The sequence below is a fragment of the Rhodnius prolixus genome, unplaced genomic scaffold (assembly GCF_049639745.1).
Source record: "Rhodnius prolixus isolate KJV_2025 unplaced genomic scaffold, Rpr scaffold_3, whole genome shotgun sequence".
Taxonomy (NCBI): Eukaryota; Metazoa; Arthropoda; class Insecta; order Hemiptera; family Reduviidae; genus Rhodnius; species Rhodnius prolixus.
Window position 1 is genome coordinate 18427036 of NW_027411603.1, and position 22870 is coordinate 18449905.

At 29.8% G+C, this 22870-nt stretch overlaps 1 protein-coding gene and 1 long non-coding RNA gene across 4 annotated transcripts; one reads left to right on the forward strand and one right to left on the reverse strand.

Annotated features, from left to right (window-relative positions):
• The first annotated feature begins 285 nt into the window (after positions 1 to 285).
• LOC141452954 (uncharacterized) lies at positions 286 to 2437 on the forward strand. The gene is made up of 2 exons (XR_012457693.1): positions 286 to 1027; positions 2111 to 2437. It is a non-coding gene; the product is annotated as an uncharacterized lncRNA (long non-coding RNA).
• On the reverse strand, positions 1903 to 20447 carry LOC141452934 (uncharacterized). Of its 3 annotated transcripts, XM_074125508.1 has the most exons (16): positions 20306 to 20447; positions 20100 to 20208; positions 19211 to 19266; positions 19037 to 19120; positions 17953 to 18103; positions 14287 to 17132; positions 12797 to 12880; positions 12525 to 12720; positions 12311 to 12402; positions 10995 to 11224; positions 7460 to 7640; positions 5939 to 6121; positions 3171 to 3267; positions 2860 to 3083; positions 2672 to 2780; positions 1903 to 2362 (listed from the first exon to the last, which is right to left on the reverse strand). In XM_074125508.1, exons 1-16 carry the CDS (start codon positions 20333 to 20335, stop codon positions 2307 to 2309), a joined length of 4728 nt encoding a protein of 1575 aa, XP_073981609.1. In that variant the 5' UTR covers positions 20336 to 20447; the 3' UTR covers positions 1903 to 2306. The 3 variants fall into 3 exon arrangements, 2 of the variants coding, with proteins under 2 accessions (XP_073981609.1, XP_073981610.1); XR_012457685.1 differs by lacking the exon at positions 1903 to 2362 and having other exon boundaries at positions 7452 to 7640; XM_074125509.1 differs by lacking the exons at positions 19037 to 19120; positions 19211 to 19266; positions 20100 to 20208; positions 20306 to 20447 and adding an exon at positions 18334 to 18464.
• Positions 20448 to 22870: the final 2423 nt, after the last annotated feature.

Genomic DNA, 22870 nt, shown 5'->3' on the forward strand with positions numbered 1-22870 from the left:
AACCAAATATTATTTACTTTCAATCTGAAATAAGAAGATGAGAAATATCAGAATTGAGTGGTAGTTTTTTAAGGCTCAAAAATTTCTAATCCTATAAAATCCCTATTTTCGAAATTCGGCTATTGTTAGGAGCATGATTTTAAAAAGGGAGAAACAAAGAGTAAGTGAGGGAGAGTTTAAAAATCTATCTATAAACTGTGCTTGCTAAGTGTACATTTGATTGAACCTCGATATAATAATTTTTTACTCAGCGAAAATATGTTTCCGGTTGAAATGTAAGTGCAAATCTTCTAGTTTTACTGTTTTAACAGTTACTTCCTATTTGATCTATGGTATGAGTTCTATGGAAATGATAATTATCGTTCGATTATAATCGAAGAATAAGTAGGTAGTAAAATACTTCTGAAGTCGATGAGTCATTTGGATCAGATTATGTATCTAAAATTGTATTAAATTTAATTTTTTAACACCAACACTATTTAGAATTGAAGTTACAGATCTGAAGACCAACGAATTCACTAAGTTATCCAATAGAATATAATTCTAATTAATTTCTAAGGAAAAATTCCAACCCTAAATTCTGGTGGGACTTTTCTTGCTTAGATTCAGGTCCCGTGGAAGGTTCCTAGTCAGATCAATAAAATACTGAAAAGAGATTTTGGAGGAACCGCAAGTTACCTTGTATTTTAAAGAAATTTACGAACCTAAGTACTTCAACTTACCATAAATTCTCCAGAATCCCAAATTCATAAAACAAAATTGCTTATTGATGTTCCTTATAAATGTGACAGTTATTTATGCGTATAATTGAAACTTTAAACAAAATCTATACAGCTGTTTTTCAAAAATTCTAAAATCTAAACTGCAAATTCACACTAATAGTTCATTCATTATAAATTTCTAACTACACTTTCTACATTACTTGATCAGAACTATAATTTCAGCAGGGACATACAAAAGTTATTTTATTTTACGCCTTCATTAAAATGATGCTTTCATCGATCAATGTTTTGGCTGAATTTCAACAGTAGGTATAAGAAAATATATTCTCGTAAGGAGTTTTTCTAGATAAAATATTGTCTTTACAGAGTAAACAAATAAAATTTGTTTTACTATGACTGTTTCTCGTGTCTAAGACAAAGATTTTCAGAGAAGTATACATAGGTAGGTGGATAATAACCAAAAGTTAAGTTTTTCTGTAGTTTGGAAAATTATGCGGTAAAAGATTAAAATAATATGTGTGAGAAAAAGTATGGATTTCTTGTAAAGGTATCTTGTTTCTTCTAATTTCAATACATTAAAGTTAATGAGTCTTCCAAATATCAAATTCTGGGCAAGCATTACAATGAGAAATATTTGAATGTGTAATGCAATTTGATTCTTTGTTTACTAATGCGGTAATATCTGATAAACCTGGATTTTATTGAGGTTTTATAGACCTAAAAGTGTTAGAAATATCTGAAAACTGTGATAGCAATTAAAAAGTTATCCCCCTATAGTTAAAAGTTTTATTGACAAAAAACTTGCCTCACAATACGTAATATTGTTTACTGAATTAATTTATATTTTTTATTAAAAATTTGTTGGCTTATCGTAAAATACTATCCAAGTGTTAGTTATTAGTTCACGTTGTTCTAATATATTCCACAAACCTAAAAGTGATCTTAATAGAACTCACTTTAGGGAAGGTTTGTGTCATATGTGTAGTTTTAAAATATTCTTAAATGTATGATTACTCTAAAAGTTAGGAACATCTGCCGAAAATATAAATTACAAAATAAATTACAGATCAAAACCTCTTGTTATTAACGTCCGTTTACCCGCTCTTCTCATTGCAACGTTGTGCCAAAATTTCATAGCAATCGGTGAAGAACTTTAGGAGATTTAAGATTTTGAACAAACTAATATTTACATTTTTATTTATATAGATTTCGATTGTAGGTTCCTTACGAATTCCAGGTAGTTTTACATTTTAAACTAAACGCCAAGAAAAAACTGCTGAATATTTTTGTAGACATCAATTTGTATACTATTTCAATTCTTTACAGTTATATTTTTTATTATTTAATTAATATTAAGTAAAAATTTAACAAATTAAACTGAATTTCAGATTAAATGAATATAAATATCTTTAAAATAAATAACATGATTACGTCAGAAAATGAGATAATTTTCACTCAACGATTTCGCCAACAGTCTAGAAGTGATTCACTAACTTTAATATAATGTTGTACCACTTCATGTTTGACGAAAAATTGCTTAAATCGATGCGAGGAATGCTCTGATCAATATTAAAAAGATTATTTTCATCCTAGGCCTGACCAAGAATTTAAGTAACTGCTCCAATTTGAGCTTCCAGCACCTAATAAAAAAATAATAAAAATTGAATTTATGAATCATACAATTTAAATAAAATTATCAAATCAATATATTCTCTGAATTTCTGTCTATATATATCTATTTTTTATCAACATATGTCTTGAAAATAAGTATCTCAAGAATAGGGTAAAGCCAGTAGGGTCAGTCCTACATAAGTCAGTTATCACTCACTTCATAAGCGTCAAGAAATTTAGATTAAGATTATATTGTTTGAGCGTTACCAGTCAATCAGATTATTAATCTAATTAACAATAATAAATAAATAAAATCAAATAAATATTAATGGAATTACCCCTGGCGACTTCATTTAATTTCTGAGCTTCAGCTGGACTTAATTTCAATATTGAATCCAAAACAGGTACTAAACGTGTTCGCTCATCTGCACTTTGAAGAGTGAAAAACTATAAAAAAATTAATTTGTTATAAAATGTAAATATTAGGCATTAAAGATTAATCAAATTGTTTTTCTGTAAGGTATACCTTAAATACCACATTTTTTAAATATTCTGCATTAGCTACTAGTGGTTGCCTTTCAAGACATCGTTCTAATCTTCTCACTTCTTCTTTTAAAACTGCATTCTGTTGGGAATTTCTCGCGGATTCTTTTTCCGCTTCTCTTAGCAAAGATGATAAATGTTTTGATCGAATATCATGACTCGATAATTCTGCAGTTAGCGTATTAACTTGTTCTTTTAAAATTGCTACTACAATATAAAGAATTGAACAATAAATAAAACGTATATAAGAAAGTGACTTTCCATACAGAAAATTTTAATTTAATTGTAAAATACCTTGACTTTCTTCATCATCAACTTCATTATTTATTAAGACATCCAAAGGAACAAATTCATGTCTATCAGCGAATGGAATTGGCACTGTCTCAGACCCCTAAAGAAATTAAAATATATTTTTTTGTTTTTTAAATGTAAAAGTTCAAACTATTGTAATCATATAAATTTTTCAAAAAACTAAACTAAAACTAAAAGTGAAAGATTAAATCTTTAGTCAAGTAGTCGATCTTTTTACACCTTTTTACTTCAGTTCGTTTAAGTCGTGTGCGCGGGTCTCCAGCCAATTTTTTATGTAAATACCAGCCCAATTTAACGAACAACATTGGCAGAAGCAATAGGAATTGAGAAATCAAAAATGTTATAAATAAATAAATGCAAAAAAAGTATTTCAGGTGCTGATTTTGCCCAAAAGTTTTGCCCAAATTTTGTGGTGGCACCTAAACCTCATCAAATTTGAGGTTTTGCAATGTTTCGAGTCATGCTGGTCGCAGATAAAGGCAACAAATATAATTTATAAAAATCTGTGGTTAGAGGCAAGGCCTGCAAAGCTAAGGTATTGGATTCGATTCCCGGTATTAGGCCTTGGATTTTATTTAATGGTTAACAAAATGAATTTTCCGTGAAGTATGTTTGCTAGTCGCCTCCGTCCAAGACTCCTAATTTGGTAGTTGCCCCCCTGAAAAAGTAGGCATTACTTTATTTTTTTAAAAAATCTGGTAGGAATTTCGCACAACTTTTTATTGACTCAATTTATGTTAAGAATTTTTTCGAAATTACTTGTTGCGAAAACACATTAAAAACTACAAAATTTATCTAAATAAGTTATTGTGATCAACTAATTAACTTTAAATTTGGAATTTTTATAGAATACTGAAATCCAATAATAAAAAAAGCAATGAATCAAAATTGTTCATACTTTGCCTATGGGGAAGCTTAAACTCACTTTCTCCAGAATGTCTTACAAAAAAGTTAAATAATTAAAAAAAAAAGTTGGAGCCATTTTCGAGAGAAATTCGCAAACAAGAAAACACTTTTACAAAGTATCTATTCTAGTTCGTGTAATGAATGAATCTGTAGCAGAAATAGAAGCAAAACAGAATATTGTTTGTGATTTCAGCGATCTATATTTTTTGAGATTATCTGACTCCTTCACACATTCAGCCGCAAACGTACAGACCATGTGCTAACAAAACACTTTTTTGGATCCTTTGGCCTTTAAAACTGACATTTCTAGTGATATCACGAAATCGAATACTTAACATTATTTCAATATTTAAAATATAGATTTAAAGCGCGTCAACATCTGTGGTTATTGGCCCCCGGTGCTAATTTAGTGCACTGTCGGCTTCCAGTCAGTGTTCTCTCGTTAGCCAACACTGTTTATCACCGGTGAGCTGAAAGAACCTCCTTAGGAAGAGTAAATCTAAGGGCCAGCAAATAGATTCGAACTCCGCGTTGGAATCTTTATTTATTACTTTCAAAAGGCAGTTCGAACTAAAAAGCATATTAACAAATCTGTTTGGAATTTGATTTAGTTTTTCTCATGCTATAGTTTTCTCTGCTGTAAGAAAAAATTAAAAACTCTGCAGTGGAAATTTTTACGGCTCTTTTTTTTTGGCATTGGCTTTTCCGAATTAATAACTTCGAAATTCCTTCCTTTTTATAATAATAATAGTAATTATTATTATTATTATTAATAATTTAAATTTATTACAGAATAATAATAATAATAATTATTATTATTATTATTATTATCGGTTTATTGAAGAAAATAAATTTTCAATTTACATTAATTGTAAATAAAATACTTCAACCGGCTAACTCATGGTTTCATAGACCTTACGAGACATTCTTAAAATATTTATTTCCTTTTATTAGAACTGCAGATATATTTTTTAGTCATTTTCACAAAAGGTTTCAGCACATAGGTCCTGTTAGAAAAAAAAGATGTTTTCGTACTTAAACATCTAGTAAAATGTTTGTAAAGGTTCTGGAAAGTTCGTCTCTTTTCTTCTTATTCAGTTGACATTCCATCAGTACATATTTAAAAACTTCTTCCTCCTTCCTTGCTTTGGCATAAGTGTACTCCCTTCTTCTAAGTCAGTGTTAAGCGTTTTTAAAACGAATCGGTAAAAAAGCGGCTGACTGTAAGCTTCCGAGTTCACACATCGACAGAAGTACTGTCTAAAAAACCCAGACAAAGCCGTATACACTTGTTTTGTAATACCTGGTAAGGCTGGCTTTAGAACGGACTAACTAGCTTGACCATAGAGAAAATACCCCTAGTCCAGTATTGCTCTTATTATGGCTATGTATAAAAGTAAGGAAAACACAAGGTTTTCTCTCTATTTCTTATGAGAAAACATTCTTAAGTTATTGTAATATTTTTCCACCTTTTAATCAATACTTTCAACTTTTTTTTAAAATAAGAATTTTCTCCAATGTAATCCCTAAAAATTTAGCTCATGACCTACAACGGAATTACCAGTTTACCAGCTGCATTTCCTTAGACATGACTAATCTTCTCTATTTAGTGAATGGGCAGAGTACTGACTCTTACCAGAAAATTGTTGTTATGAGTATTTTTTTTATTTCTCTTTTTCTTTTTACACAGATAAAAGAATGGACTTTTTCTATTTTTAACTTATTATTTACTGTATAAAAAAAAAGTATGATGTCACCAATCACAACATTTCACTTCAGAAAAACATGTACACAATGACAAAAAAAAAGCCTTTATTTTTGTATAATAAATGAAAAATACTAACTTCTCCGTCTTCTCTTTCCTGAAGAATTTCTTCTGTATCATTAACTGATGCGTTAAACTGGGAAATTTCAGAAATTTGATCATCAGGTTTGGCAGAGTCGTTCTCTTTTAAATCACTTTTCAACTTGTTAATGATTGCATCTTTTGCAGTTATTTCACTTTTGTATTTTTCTTCCAGTACGATCTAAAAAAAAAAAATAAAAATAATCGTGAAAGCAATTTAACAGCTCAAATCACAATATTTGGTAAATGTTCCTTAATATAAACACATATACTGTGAAAGAGAGCAGAAGCCGTTCATTATATTTCTACACTTTTTGGTATTTTGGTTCGAGCCGAACATATTTTGTAACTTTAACATTATCGTGAAGAAATAAATACAAAGGAAATTGGTGATTTGTAAATTTGCTACATTTGAAAATGGTTTGAAGAAAACCTTTATTACTAAGTATTATAAGTGAACTAAAAATAAAATAAAAATGACTTAGTAGGAACCGCATAATTTGTTCTAGGATAGGGTTAAAACCAAATGTTTGAAAAAAAGTTTTTTTTTGTTTTTAAGAAAGATTATCAATTATGTAATGTAAATAATAAACAGCATTTCTGATTAATGATTAAAGGTAATGAAGGATAGTAATAGAATGACTGTTGTAAATTCAAGATCAATGATGAATTATAATTCAAGATACAAACATGAACTTTTTCATATTTCATTGTTTCAGTATTGCTAAATATCCTGTTCTTTGACTAGGTTTAATATTATGTTAGTCTGTAACAATAATTTCCTGTAATAAAATAACAGGATTTAAACTATGAAAACATTGTTAGAAGGTGAATTTTGTAATCTTTCAAGTTATTATAGTATCAGTTCATTTTTATGTATACATTAATTTCTTCATATTATATTTTTCGTATTGAAAAGTATGATTTTTTATTTCTATTTTTATAAGATAAATGTTTTTCACTCTCCTGGCATAAACTTTACTGTTTTGCCAATCAGTGTTCAAGTCAAAGCTAATCATGAAGTGAAATATGGATCGTGAGTACAAGTGCATGGCCAAGTCATTATCATAACTCTATTGCTTAATTAATAAGAACATAAGTTCATGAAGATAATAGCCTTACAAATTTTGTATTTTGTGAAATTTTAAATAATTACGTGAACAATTTGAAAAAGGTTTTTTTTTTTTTGAAAAAAAAGTATCTCAAAGCTGAAAACAGCTTTGAGATACTTAAGAAAAAAACCAACACTAAAATGGTACATTAAATGTTAAGAAAGAACAATGAAGAAGAGTAAAACTTGTCAAACTAAAGAATTTAAGATTATCGTAGCTTTCAATTAAATATTAGTTACTAATTAGTTATTAGTTATCTGAGTAAACAATACAAAATAACTGATGAAAATTATTTTTTTAATTTTTTTTAAAAAGCTACGGTTATCATTCCATTTGGATTATCAATGACAACTTTGCGTTCATAATCAATAGAAAAAAAAAAACAAAAAAAAAACGGACCTTATTACCTTGTTGTTATGAATAAAAGTATCTGTTGACAACTTAAAAGCATTATATTCTGTATTTAAGGTATCATAATCAATAATTTTTTGATGTAATGCTCTACTTATATCATCGTATTTTTTATCTATGACTTCTTTCTCTGACTGAAGGGTAGCCACTCGATATTTCAACGATTCATCCTCTGTTCTATTAATACAAAAATTAAAAAATAATATACATATATATTATAAGGGTAAAAATAAATTACAGAAAAAATAAGAATTTATTTTTTATTAGGATCTAAAGAGACGATGTCAGTCCAAAGCTCAGTATGATAAGTAATAGATAACACTTCAGATACTAGTATCAATATATGTTTTTTATAAAAATTTTCTGAGATCACCACTTTTCTATTTCCAAATGTAATGTAAAGGCGATATTTTATTAAATAACTTTGATAAAATCACAAATAACGTTTTTTGGATTCCCATGCGGAGGCCCCGGGTTCGAATCCAGCTGCTGACCCTTAGATTTTCTCTTCCTAGGAGCTTCTTACAGCTCACTGTCCGGTGATGGACAGTGTTTTCTGTAACGAGAGAACACTGTCCGGAGGCCGGCAGTGCACTGAAAAAATCTCCGGGTGCCAATAACCTTAGATGTTGACGCTCCTTAAATCATTAAATAATAATAATAATAAAAACAATGACGTTTATTTGAAATTCAGAATTGAATAACTAATGAAATTTCACTATTATTGCAATTTATTTCCTCTAGAGAATTCTATAATTTTGGTAGAAAGTTGAGTTAGAACAACTGAAGAGAAACATATTTTTTTGGATTAGATTTCGTGGGATTCGCCAGAGATACGCCAACGCGATTCTAAAGGTCAAAGAACAGCTAGAAACACTCATTTTAAGAAAAACTTTAAATAAGTGTTTTGATTATTATTTAACTTTTGCCTTACTTTTGATATATTCAGAAATAAATTTCTTTCCCTTTTCATTGTCGAGACACTGGTTAATGAGATCCCAGGAAAACGATAGTGAAAGAGAATTTTTTTAAACTTTTATAAAAAGTATACTCTTAAGCACAGTTTCGATTTGCGATTTAAATGTTTTTGTTTACAACGGTAATTGCATTACCTCCGTTGCAATTTTTTTAATATGTTGCATTAAAAATTATATAATTTAATTATCATTTATTTTTAATATTTTTACGTTTTTATTCCATTCGCAAAAATGCCTTAATAGGAGGTGAATTAATGAATTAAAACTGTCCGGTAGGACAGTTGTATAAGGGTTGACCATCAAAAACTGCACGAAAAAGCGTAACGTTGAAAAACACCCAACTTTGACAATTTTTTTCTCTTTTTCTATAAAAGATAAAATTCCCAAATTTTCTTTAAATCTAACTCCAAACCCTCCTTTATAACTGTAATTTTTTTGCAACCACCCAGATCTAATAGGTTTCGAGAAAAAAGTTGCCGAAAATGAGCAAAAACGGCTTTTTCAAAAAATGTTCTTGTTCTTGTTCTTGTTGTTGTTGTTGTTGTTGTTGTTGTTCTTGTTGTTACCTTTTTTGTAAACAACGTAGCGCCTAAACGCGTGAACCGATTTTCATGAATGAGGTGTCATTCGATTCAGTATTTTATGTAGATGTGCCTTTTGGGGGTCCCGACGCTGAACATCGAATGGGAGAGGAGTTAGCCCCCTTTATGTAAGGCCCCCTCCAAAATTATTATTACTAATTACTCTGTAAATCTTGGCCCGATTTTGATAAAATTTGGTAGGATGATAGAGTTAGGGCTCCCCTACGTAACATTAATGCGGCGATCAGCTCTTACACTTGTTAAGGGGAAGTATAGCAATCGTTTCAAATTATCGACACGTGAACCGATTTTTATGAATGAAGTGTCATTCGAATCGAAATTTTATACAAATTTGCACTTTAAAAGTCTCGGCACCGTGCCTCATAAGGAGGGGAGTTTGCCCCACCCAAATAAGGCCCTTTCTAAAACTATTATTACCAATATTTCTATAACGCTTAGTCCGATTTTGATAAAATTCAGCTCGAATAAGTGGTTATAGCTCCTCTACGTTACTGATTCTCTTGCTCCTACTAAGAGGAAGTACTGCAATCGTTTAAATTATCAATGAGTGAACCGATTTAAATCAATGAATTGTTCGATTAAAAAATCTTTGCCTCTTTGCCTTTTAGGGAGAAGTACTGCAATCCTAGTTTATTTTTCTTACTCCTCTTAAAAGGAAGTACTGAAATCGCAGTTTAATTTTGTTATTTACGTACAAATACCTTCCTATGTTATTCAAAACGCTTTCTCAAAAAAATTGTTATTGAGGATGGTTTGGGAGCTGCAACTACAATCATTCTTTAAAAAGATCTCTCCAGTGGTAGTTAACACCTTATCAGGTTATAATGATAGAATTGCTTATTCTAAATTTTAAAAAAATCTGTAAAGCAGATATGTAACTTTGTAAAATAGACAAAAAGGAAAATCTATCCAAAAGGTACAAAAATCTCCTTAACAAAAACTTACAGTTTAAAATGTTAAGTATAAGGGTTGATTAAACGCCAAAAGGTACACAAATCAGCGAGTACCCAACATTTCATTAATACTTCATTAATATTTAAGTAATTTTACTGCATTAATTTTCATTAATAAGTTATTTTTTAGAATTTATTAGATATCACAGACCCTTATGCTGGCCACTTCATTTATATTATTTTTTTGTTATAATGATGGTAAATCACATATACGTACATGCATGATAAAGTAAAGATAAAGTTAGAGTAGGCTACTGTCTTGAATTCGTCTTACCGAAATATTCGTGAGCACAATTAACACACAGTTAATAACAAGTAGATTATTAAACAATAATTATTCATTTCTCTATTGTAATTTAATTTAGTCCCCCTAATTTTACTTATAGTAAAATACTGGAATAATTAGCTGTCCTAAATATAAATATATAAATATATGCATATCTTATTTACTTTATATTACATATATACAACATTGTGGGAAGAACACCTAGATGGAGAATGTAATTGAAGAAATCTATATTATTTGCGATAAAGCCAGATAATTATTACCTATTATCACAAACGTTTGACTACTTCATACAATAAAAATTACTTTAATCGAAGAATAAACTTAAACCGACGATTTTTATTTTATTTTTTATAACGTTTTTCTTTTTAACCTGTAATTAATAGTTTGATTATTATAAATAACTAGATATTACAGTCAATCTACAGTGCTACTTGAACATATATTTTGTAGACGAAAATGGCCAGCATAAGGGTCTGTGTTATCTAATAAATTCTAAAAAATAACTTATTAATGAAAATTAATGCAGTAAAATTACTTAAATATTAATGAAGTATTAATGATTTTGATAGATATTTTGAATAATTTATTTTCCATATCACTTTTATTTTGTGCTTGTTACTGTCTCTCTCTCTGTACCTAACGTTCCGAATATGAAAGCAATATTTATCATATACTTGTTTTATGTACAACTTAAGGTAAAATATACTGACAGAATTATTTCCATTTTGCCACGAATATTTTCCAATTCATTATTTAACTTTTCAATTTGTTCTTTAGCTTCCTTTTCTCTTTGGGATTCTAACTCGCCTTTTTGTTTAGAAAGCAGAGCTTGTGCACGTAAGCGGTAACTATAAAATTCGTCTCTCAGTTGATTTATTTCTAATTGTGTGGTAAGCAATTCTTGTTTAGACAAAGCTAGATTCGTTTCCAACGACTGGATCTAAATAAATTTGTTGTTTTTAGTATACAATTTATGATTATTTAAAAAAAAACTTAATCATAAGATACTACATAACTGAATAAGATATCCTTCATTACTTCTAGAAAAAAATATTGCCAAACTCCAATCTGAGTTTGATCGAAAAAAATTTAACACCTCCAATTAAGTAACCATTATTTAACATAAAGTCAAAAATATTAGGTAAAAATGATAAGCTCGTATAAACTATCAATTTGGCAAGATACATTTTTATTGCGAAATCAGCCTATGCTGTTTTTATACAACTAGATCTCGCAGAAGACGTTGTTATATGAAAAATAAAGGGGTTTAAAATAATGAACAAGCTTTACGTCCAGTTACTTTTTCTATCCCTTATTAACGTAACATCTACTGAGAGCATTTTCTTGCTTCCTTAAGTTTGCTATTGCCAGATACTGCCTATGTAAAAGACTACCAGTGACCAACACTTCTATATTTGTATGAATAAATACATATTTTATAATAAAAAAGTAATACTGGGTTTAGGGTTAGAACTACTCCAGGAATATATAAAAAATAAAAGTTTTTCAACAATATGTCATAAAACGTAAGTAAATGTAGTCTATGTACTTTATTTAGTAAATTCTAGCTTAAATACAACATCAAATTACTTAATCTCCTGAACTCGTGAAAAAACACAAGTCTATTTCTAAACTTAATTTCCCATTCTAAGAATAGGGCGTAAGTTTAGATAGATTAGGCTGGTTATTGGATGAGTCAGTCTATGGCACCCCACTTATCCTGTATTTTGATTGAATTTAAAAGCTTAGCGAGGAACACTTGAGTAAAGCTTAAGGTACAAGGTTTTGTTTTCCAAAGAGCATATAACTCACTGCAAAACATGCCATTCACACAGATATACTAAATTTAATTTCTGGCAAGCCTACAAAGATTAACTATTAACAGAACCTCAGTCTGCAGTGGCTCGACTTGAGCTCTACAATCACCGAATGGTCACCCAACCTTGCTGAAGAAATGCTTATTAAATTTTTAAAACCTATTTTGTAGAGAACAGTAGAATCATGACAAAAAAAGAAAAGAAATTACCTTTGATGTGTTACGCTCTGATAAGAGTTCCACTTCTGATTTTGAAATTTCATCTTTTCTTGAAATAGAGGATTTATTAGAAGAATTTGCCCCTAATATCAAGAAGTAAAAAAGGTTATTTAATTTACCAAAACATTTAATATAAAATATGTAAAAACTTAAAGAAATCAGTTGAAGAGTATAAAAAGTATCTTAGATGCAACTTTCGAAATACCTTTTCTCAATTCCTGTATTAATGTTTCATTAATTTCGTTTTGCAGTATATTTACTTGACACTCATTATCAACTAAATGCTTTTTCTTTAGACAATAACATTCAACAACTCCTACACTTTCATTTTTAGAAGCAATTTCCAGACTTAATTTATTTTCTTGTAGTTCAGTACTTCTAAATCCTACTTCTTTCTGTATCTATGTTTTTGAGAAATAATTTATTAAACATAAAATGGTATATTTATGACTAAAGATAAACAAAAACTATAATTACTTCAAAATCATGAAGATCTTCTTTCAATAAACTTTCTGACGCAGTTCCAATTGCTATAAAGTTCGCAACTGATTTAACTATGTCCTAAAATAATTCAGAAAAGTATAAGAAAAATAGCAAAAAAAAAAAAAAAAATGAAAATACCATATCAATCTGCCATTAAAGCACTTACTAAAACGTAATTATTTCAGTACATTATTTTTGGTGACTGAATCATAGTTTCAATAGGATGAAAAATTAATGCTAGTTCAGTCATTATAAACTTTATTATGCTGAGCTTTCGACCTAGGGACTAGGGTCATCTTCAAGGCTACTTTACAATTTAAGGCGCGTCAACATCTAAGGTTATTGGCGCCCGCAGCTTTTTTCAATGCACTGCCGGCATCCGGACAGTGTTCTCTCGTTACAGACAACACTGTCCATCACCAGACAGTGAGCTGTAAGAAGCTCCTAGGAAGAGAAAATCTAAGGGTCATCAGCTGGATTCGATCCCGAGACCTCCGCGTGGGAGTCCAGTACGCTAACCGCATAGTTAATCCCTTCCCTTTATTCATCCTATTGTAATTATTTCAATTAGTTTAATTTGCATTGAGAGTTATTGTAATAAAGTTATTTCTTATATTTGGATTGCACAACAAATAACTGTTTTGAAGTACTGATTATTAAGATGTCAGCCTTAACCTTCTCACATTAAATTACTTTTCAGTAGTTTCACTGCAACTCGAAGCCTTACCCGAGCATCCTCTAAAAGGATCTGGTAACTCCTGTGCTAGGTTTAGTGGGGACCAACAAGGTTAAAGAACTTAGGGGGGAGGGTTTTAGGATTTAGCGCTCCTACCTAGTACACCTTAGCTACGATTACAGACGTACAAATATAGACTTTGAGAAAAGTGAACAAAGAGGTTAGCATTTTTCATGAGCATATTGAAGCTTCATTTGAGGAAACCTGCGCAAATGTTAGAAAAATTGAGATTAGTCGAATTTTTGGAAAGGAAAGAAATTGTTAGGAATTAAGATATCCTGACAGATCCTTCAGATAAGAAAAGTGGACACATAAGCTATTACATTCTGGATAATCTTAATATCAACTGGACCGAGTCATGTGCAGTGGTGAATGGAGGCTGATCCTTGGTGAATTGTACTAATGAATTAGTTATGTTAAAGAAAGTGGTTTGCGCAATAGAAAGATTCACCACTGAAATCTCTCTTTTATAAGTGTAGGGCTTGTAACCTCTCCTAAAGTAAATAATAAATAATAATAATAATAATAATAATAATAATAATAATAATAATAATAATAATAATAATAGTAGTAATAATATAAAATCTTATAAACGAATATTATTCGCTTATTTAAATTCCTTAATAATGTATACAAATTAGTAAAATTTAGCTTTTCTTTTAATGAATAAGCATTTCTAAAAATTCAATTTTTTAAAATAATATTCTTATAATTTAATAATAATATCAAAAAGCTAAAGTTTTCAAACCTGATGATTTTTGCGAAGAGAACTACGTTGGTCTTCAATAAGATTTTTACAATAAGTTTTTAATTTTGATATTTCTTTTCGAAAATCATCTACATTCATTTTACATGATGATAATTTGGAAGTAAGCAGGTTATTAGTTTCTTCTAATTTTACCAATTTAATGGTCAATAGTTCGTTAGAACGTTTTATATCAATAAATTCTTTCGCACCTTGAATCTCTTTCAATTTGGTTGTTTCTATTTGTTCCAGTAATGTATCTATATTAATTTTTAAAGAATCATTCTCTTGTTTTAACTTTAAGTTAGATTCTGAAAGGCTAGATGTTTCACAGTTTAGGTTTGTTGATTCTTCCTTCAAATCACAAATAATTTTACATTTTTCTTTCAATAAATGATTGACTTCGTTAAGTTTAAGATGTGAATTTTCCAACTCTGTGATTAATTTGCTCGATTTACACTCTTCATTACGTAATGCTTTGGTGGTATAATTTAGCTCATTTTGAGATTTGTCTAAATTTTTAATTAATATATTGGATTTAGTTTGCTCTGCTAATAACGCATCTTTTGCTGCATTAAGTTGGCCTTGAGAATTTTCCAAACTATCTATTAAATTGCGGGATTTTATCTGTTCCGAATTTAAGGTTTGTTTGGTATTATTAAGTTCACTCTGAAGTTTGCCTAAATCGTTAATTAATTTCTTGAAATTTGACTTTTCAACATCTAACGCTTCTTTCACTTCACTAAGATAACACTGAGAATTTTTCAAGTCATCAATTAATTTATTAGATTTTAATTTTTCGTCTTGCAAAACAAGTTTAGTTTCATAATTTTCAAGTTCAGCATTCTTCAACTTTCTCGTTAATTGGTTAGTTTTTGATTGTTCTGCGGCAAGCGCACGTTTAACTTCATTAAGTTCAGACTGAGTACATTGTAAGACACTAACTAGTTTTTTTGTTTTTTCAGTATCTAAAGCATGTTTGACTTCATTAAATTTAACTTGCGAATTCTTCGAATCTCTCATTAAAATGTGAGGTGTTAGTAGTTCTATGCCTGAAGTTTGTCTAATGACACGAAGTTTATCATCTTCGTCTTTATTAAATTGAGAGGATTGTGATTTTTCTGGATTTAACCCTGGTGTGGTTTCCAGAAAATCAATTTGTGAATGTTGTACCTCACTAAATAATTTGTTAAATTTTAACTGCGCTAAAGCGCTTTTTGTATCATCAATATCACTTTGAGAATTTTCTAAGTAATCGGTCAGCTGGTTGGATTTTGTTTTTTCAGCATCGAGAGCATTTTTAGCTGCATTAAGTTCAATCTGAGAAATATGTAAATCACTCAATAATTTGAGGGACTTTGATTGTTCTGCACTTAAATCTTCATCAAATTTACTGATAATTTGGATTTTTTCATTAATAATTTCATTTAACTTTTCTCGTTCTGAAATAGCTTCACATAAATGACTTTGTAGAGAATAGATTTCACTTTGCATTAATTCTCCTAATTCTTCAGCATTGTGTAATTGAATTAATGCAAAATCAAGTTCTTCTCGGCATATTTTGATTTTTTTCTCTAACAAAGAATTTAAAATTACATACTCCTCAACTTTAGGGAATATATTTTCCACTTCAATATTTTCAGATATCCGGAATTCTGGATATTTACGTTTATCCCTAACAATATCAAGATTAAATTCTTCCTTCACTCTTTCAAAAAGTTTGTCCTTATTTGAGATTACCATAGATTCTTCTCTTGAAAATTCTACCTCACGTTTTAATTCTGTTAATATTTTCTCATAGTACGTCATACTTTCCTTCAACTTAGTGCCAATGTTTTTCAACCAATAACATGTACAATTAATATTCGGGCAATCCCCTTCACTATTTTTCATAGGATCAACACCACTCATAACTTTAATTAACTCAAGTTCACTAGCCTGCACTTCTTTTTGCAATAATTTAAGCCCAACGATTTTTACAGATTCTGATATATTACTAAAAGTATTTTTAATTTCAGAAAGTTTATTTATTTCGCTCATAAATTTAATAGCACACTCGTTTGCAGCTTCATTCTTTTTAGATTCTCTATTTACGATACAATTGTCTGTTACAGAAGTTTGTAAATTTTCTTCGTAGCAATCACACGGTTTTCTTTCTACCATGTTTACATGCCCATTACAAGATAACCAATTAGCTTTCAGCTCTACACAATACTGTTGGAGGCCTAAAAGTTGATCACGGACGTTTTCGATTTCCTCATTTTTATTTATTAATAAAGTTTTCATTTCGTGTTCATTTTTAATTTTCTCAGCTTTCAAATTTTCTAATTCATCAGCTACTTTTTCAGAATTTTCGATCAAACTTTTGGTTTCTAACCTAACGCTCTCTAAATTAGTCAAAATTTGATCACGATCTGAAGTTACTACCGCCAATTCTGATTTTAGTTTTTGCATTTTATTACTCAGATTTAAAAAATTATTTTCAGTTGATTCTCTTTCCTTCAATAATATACTGATAGAATTATTTAATTCATCGACATTATTTTTTAAACTCAAATTTTTGTCTAATAATGCATTAATTTCTTCAGCGCACAGATAGCTACAGTAGGCCTTCAGCTCTTGTTCAAAAAATTGTTTTAAACAGTCCAGATTGAGAAAATGTTGGTTAAACTGTATTGATAACAATTTAAGTATCCCTTCCTTCTCATCTTGAACTTGACTTAAACTGCATTCAATTTTTTCTAGTTTATTCTCTAGATCTAACTTCTCTTTCCTTATGTTGTTACATAAAATAATTACATTCTCGTTATTATCGCCGAGTTTTTTTATATCACTCTGCAACTGCAATTCTGGAAAAATAAAAATAATGAGTTACCTAATAAAAAAATTATATATATTGATATATACCCATTTATATAGAGAAACCAACACTTTACTAAAAAAAAAAAAAAAAAACTGTCTTTTTTATTTTATACAGCAAATATTACCAACGATTTCAGTCAAAAGTAAATTTGACAAAATGCTAACCAAAGACACTTTCCTAAAAAATAATATTTCAAATACGTTTTTATGATGCAAATCAGTTTACCATGGTTTCAACAGGTAAACTGAGGAACATAAAGTAAACAATTAAGGAACATTTATAGAATCTAGTTATAATAACTATCAAGACTTCCTATCATTTAGCAATTAACTATCAGTTGCTGTAAATTCAAAAATTACACTTGGCACTCATCCTACTAAAAGCAGAATAAAAGCTGCACGTAAAATGTTGAAAAAAGGGGGAAAAAAGCCATGCGTGAAATCAAGTTTGTCAAACAAAACTGACAAACCTACAAAAACTGTTCTGCTTATTTTTTTAAAAATAAAATATAGAATTTCTCATGGAATCGTTAATCAATATATGAAAAACGCCAGAAAAGAAGAAGATAAAAAAACAGTAACTACTCGCGTATTCGGAATTCTTGCAATTGTAACAGGTGCGCACGCCTACAGAGGAGATTAAAACTTATGTAGGCCTGCGGAAAGTAAATTAAAGCATTTTTTTTTCTTTTTGAAAAATTTATCTAGATGCCAAGTGGGGAACCCTTAATAAATTTCTGAAGCATACATTCAGAAATTCATAAGCTAAAAATTAAAGCGAACAGTATTAAAACTGTTTTTGTTTACCACTTTTTTCTTTTTCATTTAATTTGAGTAATAATTCACTAATCTCCACATTCAATTTTTTATTCTCCAGTTTATAACTTTCTGTTTCTTCACTAATATGTTCTTTCATAGTTTCATTATGGCGTTGCCTTTCTTTTTTCATGTCATCGATCTGAAAAAAAATAAATTATTTTGTATTTTTCCATTTTGCAGACAAAACCCATGTCATCGATCTGAAAAAAATAAATTATTTTGTATTTTCCATTTTGCAGACAAAACCATCTATCTTGATTAATCCATGATATATTATATCCATATATAAATATAAATTTACATAAAATATATACCATAAATAAATATATAAAAAAAAATAAACTACATTAAATTCACACATAAGTATACCCATCATCCATATCCTCAATGATTAAATGTACGATTAGGGAGGGGAGTAAGCTTTTGCAGTCTCTAGAAAATTATATCTTTTTTTAATTTTTATTTTAAATATATTGACATTTTATTTGAAATGTCGTAACCGTAGTAACTAACTACAAGCAAGTACTATCTTGGCTAGCTGCTGATGGTACTCTAATAAGAGCTTCCAATCCGAGATATCGCAAACGAAATCATAAAGCCTTTAATTTATTGAAAGTAATATCAAGAACAAAATGAGGAGCGAACAGAGATGCAATGTGGAAAGTACATCAGTTTGTATTCAGGGGAAAAATTGATTGAGTTTTATGGTCCGGTCCGAGAGACTGCTTTGAAACTAACTGTACCTATAAAAATTATCAGAATATCGTAAAATACTTTCAGAAGTAGCCTAATGAACAGAATGTTAAGTGACGAACCACATCTGTATTAAATGAACAAATCTAATGACTGAATATGACTCTAAATTCCTCCGTTACACCGTTGACAAAAAGCAGCAACAGCACTCTGGCTAAATCGAACAATATTTATTTATTTACCTCTTATTTTAGAGTCTATTTTCTGCAACTAGGGAATCAACTTAACAAGAATAAACTCTGTAATCTATAGCAGCGGAAAAATTAGGTTTCCCAAATCTTACATTAAACATAAATTTTAATCTCAAGATCTAACTTACCTCCATTGCCATTTTCAATTTCTGATCTGTTAGGGTGGCTAACATTTCGTCCGCAGTAACATTCTGTTTTGTCAAAACATTAATCTAAAAATATAAAAATCAAATATGAGGAATTTTTTTTTATAAGATAAAAGTTTTAAAAACCAACAAATTTTAAGAAATTCCAAACCATACTTTTTCATTTGCTGTTTCAATTTCCTTCTTTAAACTTTCATTTTCAGTTAGTGCTTCTGCAATTGTAAATAATTCATTTTAGGGACTATAAAATTAACAATAATAATATTTATATCGACTAAAGCTTTGGAAATGAGAAAGCTGGTATATTGGCGAAATAGATTTCAAAGACAAAAATGCTCGACTTATGTCATGGCCACTATACAAAATATAAATAAAGATTATGATGCAACCGACAAGAAACCCTGCGGAAATTCATAGAAAGAACTCATTCTTTCAAGACAAATAGTATAAGATGATTAATGATTTGAAAAATATAATACCGTCACTTCCCTGGAAGGAAATATGATGTTGAATTATCGGCCAGTAAAATATATACAAAAAAAACAAACTTTTAAACCAAGTACTCTTAATGTTTCAGATTCTCTAAGACATGAACAGAGTCGTCAAAATTAAGTTGCAGTCTGAGACTGATAGAAAGCTGTAGATGTGCATTATGATTTTTGAACGATTGATGGAATGGAGTAGAAAAGATCGGGGCGAAGTTAAAATTCAGAAAATGATTTCAATTGAAGGAAAAAGTTCCCAATTCCTATGGTAGAGGCAAACTGAGGATATCTCTAAAGATGGCGATCAGATTGGCCTCAAGATGTTTGAGTTCATCCAATCCAAAGACTGAAGTGTGTTACGGAATGGTCAGTCTGAGTTTTTAAATGTTAGTGAAAATAACCTGTTTTCGCGGAGAAACATAATTATTCGACCACAATGGTGATTTACATCACAAACGAGGGAACAAAGTAATTTCAATCATTTCAAAAACTTCGAAGTAGTCTAATAAGAAATATAATACTATACTAGAAATATTGTAGCAAATATCGAAATATTTTACCATTTCTTGCTATTTTGATCTTGTTTGTTAGAGCCACCAACGTTTTATATTTTTGAATTAATTTTTCACGAGTCAATTCTTCACCTTCTTTGGGAGTATTCTGAGTGCTCTAGAGGGCGAGAGTAAGTTATGATAGTGACAATTTAAATACTGATATGAAACAACTTAAAAAAACATCTACTTTATCTAGATCAAATTAATCATACCGTATCATTAGAAGTCTGTGGAGAAGACATTTCGTTGATCTTAAACTACAAAACACAAATTGAACAATCAAATAAGTAAGTGTTTTCTTAACATAGCAATATTTCAACAAAATGGAAGGTTAACTAGACATTGAGGTTATCCTTTTGACACTAGTATAGTAAGGTAGTTCAATTAGTAGCAATCTAATCTAGCAATGCGAGCACCCGACGTTTCATTACCTGGGAATGATTACATCCAACATAATTATTCGATCAACATTTGTTAATGAATTCTTTTTAATACACACACACACACACACATTTTGAATTGTATAAATCGTTGTTTGTAAAATAATTCATGAAAAATTCTTGATGACTTAGTATTATTTATAAAATACTATTTCCTCTTGATAATTGTAGATTGCTTAGATAATGTTACTTTATCTTTGTTCAACTACTACGCATAATTTATTTAAAATTAAATTATCTAACAATAATATCTAACATTTAACTTTGTAATGCAATCTTGTCTGTTGAGTGCTATCCTCAAACAAATCCCAGTGCGAGAATGGGTGCACCTTAAGGGATTAGGATTATTTCGGCTTAATTGTAAGATTTTTTAAAACTATATGAATAATTAGTATATTAATAGACGGGCTATGATCTAATAATAATTTCCTTCAACTAAAATGCTATTTGAACGTAATAATCGGGAGATTTTTCTTTTATTAATTTTTAAAGATATTTTCAATTGTATCCTTTCTCAGTAGGGCCTCCGAACTAATTAGCCGAACACAGCGAAGAGGCTGTGAAAGAAAAAATATGAGCATGCAAGATAAGATCCGAGTCTCCTCGTAGTCCAGTTCTATGTTCCTATCCATAATTTTTTTTTTCCTTTGTTATTGGCCCCTTGCAAATCAGCCATTTACATTCTTCTTTCGAACTTCTTTAGTATATTGAATGTTTATAGAATTATCTTGTTGTTTGTTATGAACTCAAAGAGCTCTTTGTAAATGCTGCCATCATCAGCTGCCAGAATAGTATTTAAATTGGCAGGTAACGGACATCCAGTCGCTATCACAGCCCTCCACAAATGTTCTCTTCCTTTAGTATTATTAGCACATTCCAGGATTAGATAGTTGGCGTCTGCTATTATTCCAGAAGTTCAGGAACACTGGTGAGATGTTTCCACCCTAATCCTGGCTAGATGGTGCGGCGAATATTTATGGTTAAACCTCATTCTAATGACTGTGCTAACTAACTTCCTCTTGTAGTTTTTGTATATGTAAAACCAAGGTCTTTTGGGGATACTAGATTGGATGTGTAAAATTGGCCTTTTCGTATATCCGCTGCCATTCTGTATAGCACTTCGCTTTTGCATAAGTTTTAATATCGGGGACTAACATTGAGTATGGAGATGTAAGGAGATTGCATCCTTGGCTTTACTTTTCCACGATTTCATTTCCTCTCAGTCCTGTGTGGCCCTTAATCCAGATTAAATGTACCGATTTGCCTTTTCTTAGACTACTATTTAATAATTGGGAAGTTTCTAAGATTAAAGCGGGTGCATTATTTCCGAAATTTTGTAGTTTTTGGAGAACACTTTTGCTGTCGGCGAGAATTAAAATAAGGGATTGATCCATTGATTCTACATACTTTAAACATTTATATACTGCAAATAATTCGGCTGTGAATATGGAAGCGAACTTATTTAATTTCCCTAAAATTATCAATGGAATTATAAGAGTAACAGATATTAATAGTTTGAATAATTGTTGGGAAGCAACTGAGACGTATTTCCAAAATGTTCTAACTGTTGTGTTAATTGTACTGTTATTATACTGTTGTTCTAATTGTTGTTTGACCTCAATTAAGTAATTCTACTACTAACAATTCTCGAAGTGTGATTTTTTTGTTTCACAGCGCTCAATTAGTTGATTTGATATTGCAGTTGCGTGTTAAGAATAAAAATGTGGAACAAAAAAATATGTCAGCTTCATCTATAATCTGACGTACGGTAATAAAGGGAAATCAATGTTATATACCACAGATTCTATGAAATACGTAGGGAAATTTAGATTTATCTGATGTTAGAAATTTACAAAAACATTTTAATAATCTAGGAGACCATTTAGTTAAACCCCAGATTACGGATCTTTTCCAAAATAAAAATGGCTTAGACTGTGATGCTGTCAATAGTTGTGTCGTCAGATACAGTATGGATATAAAAACCAATTTCTCTGAACAAATCTTTAAAAAATAAAACCCTGTACCAAATAGAGTAAAAAAAAGAAATAATTAATGTCGAATTAAACCAAGGACTGATTCACCAGTACGGATCAACCCTTCTACTCAAGAGCAGCTTTCTGTAACTTTATTACAACTAAGCACTTCAATTCAAAAAATTAAAATTTATCATATCGCAAAGCTCAGTTATTGTGGCAGCGGTTCGTTTCCCGATCTTGGCCATGGATTTCCCTAATAACTTATTTGAGAAATTTACAGTGAAGTATGTTGACCATCTACCTTGGTCTACAACGGCAGATAATGTAAAAGGGGTAAAACCCCTTAAAAATAAATAGAGAA

Coding starts and splice junctions, on each gene's coding strand:
- LOC141452934 (XM_074125508.1), bottom strand. CDS start 20,335: ATGTCTTCTCCACAGACTTCTAATGATACG. Junction 12,881..14,286: donor CTCTTCGCAAAAATCATCAG/GTTTGAAAACTT, acceptor GAATTATTTTAG/GACATAGTTAAATCAGTTGC. Junction 2,363..2,671: donor ATTAAATGAAGTCGCCAGGG/GTAATTCCATTA, acceptor TTTTTTTATTAG/GTGCTGGAAGCTCAAATTGG.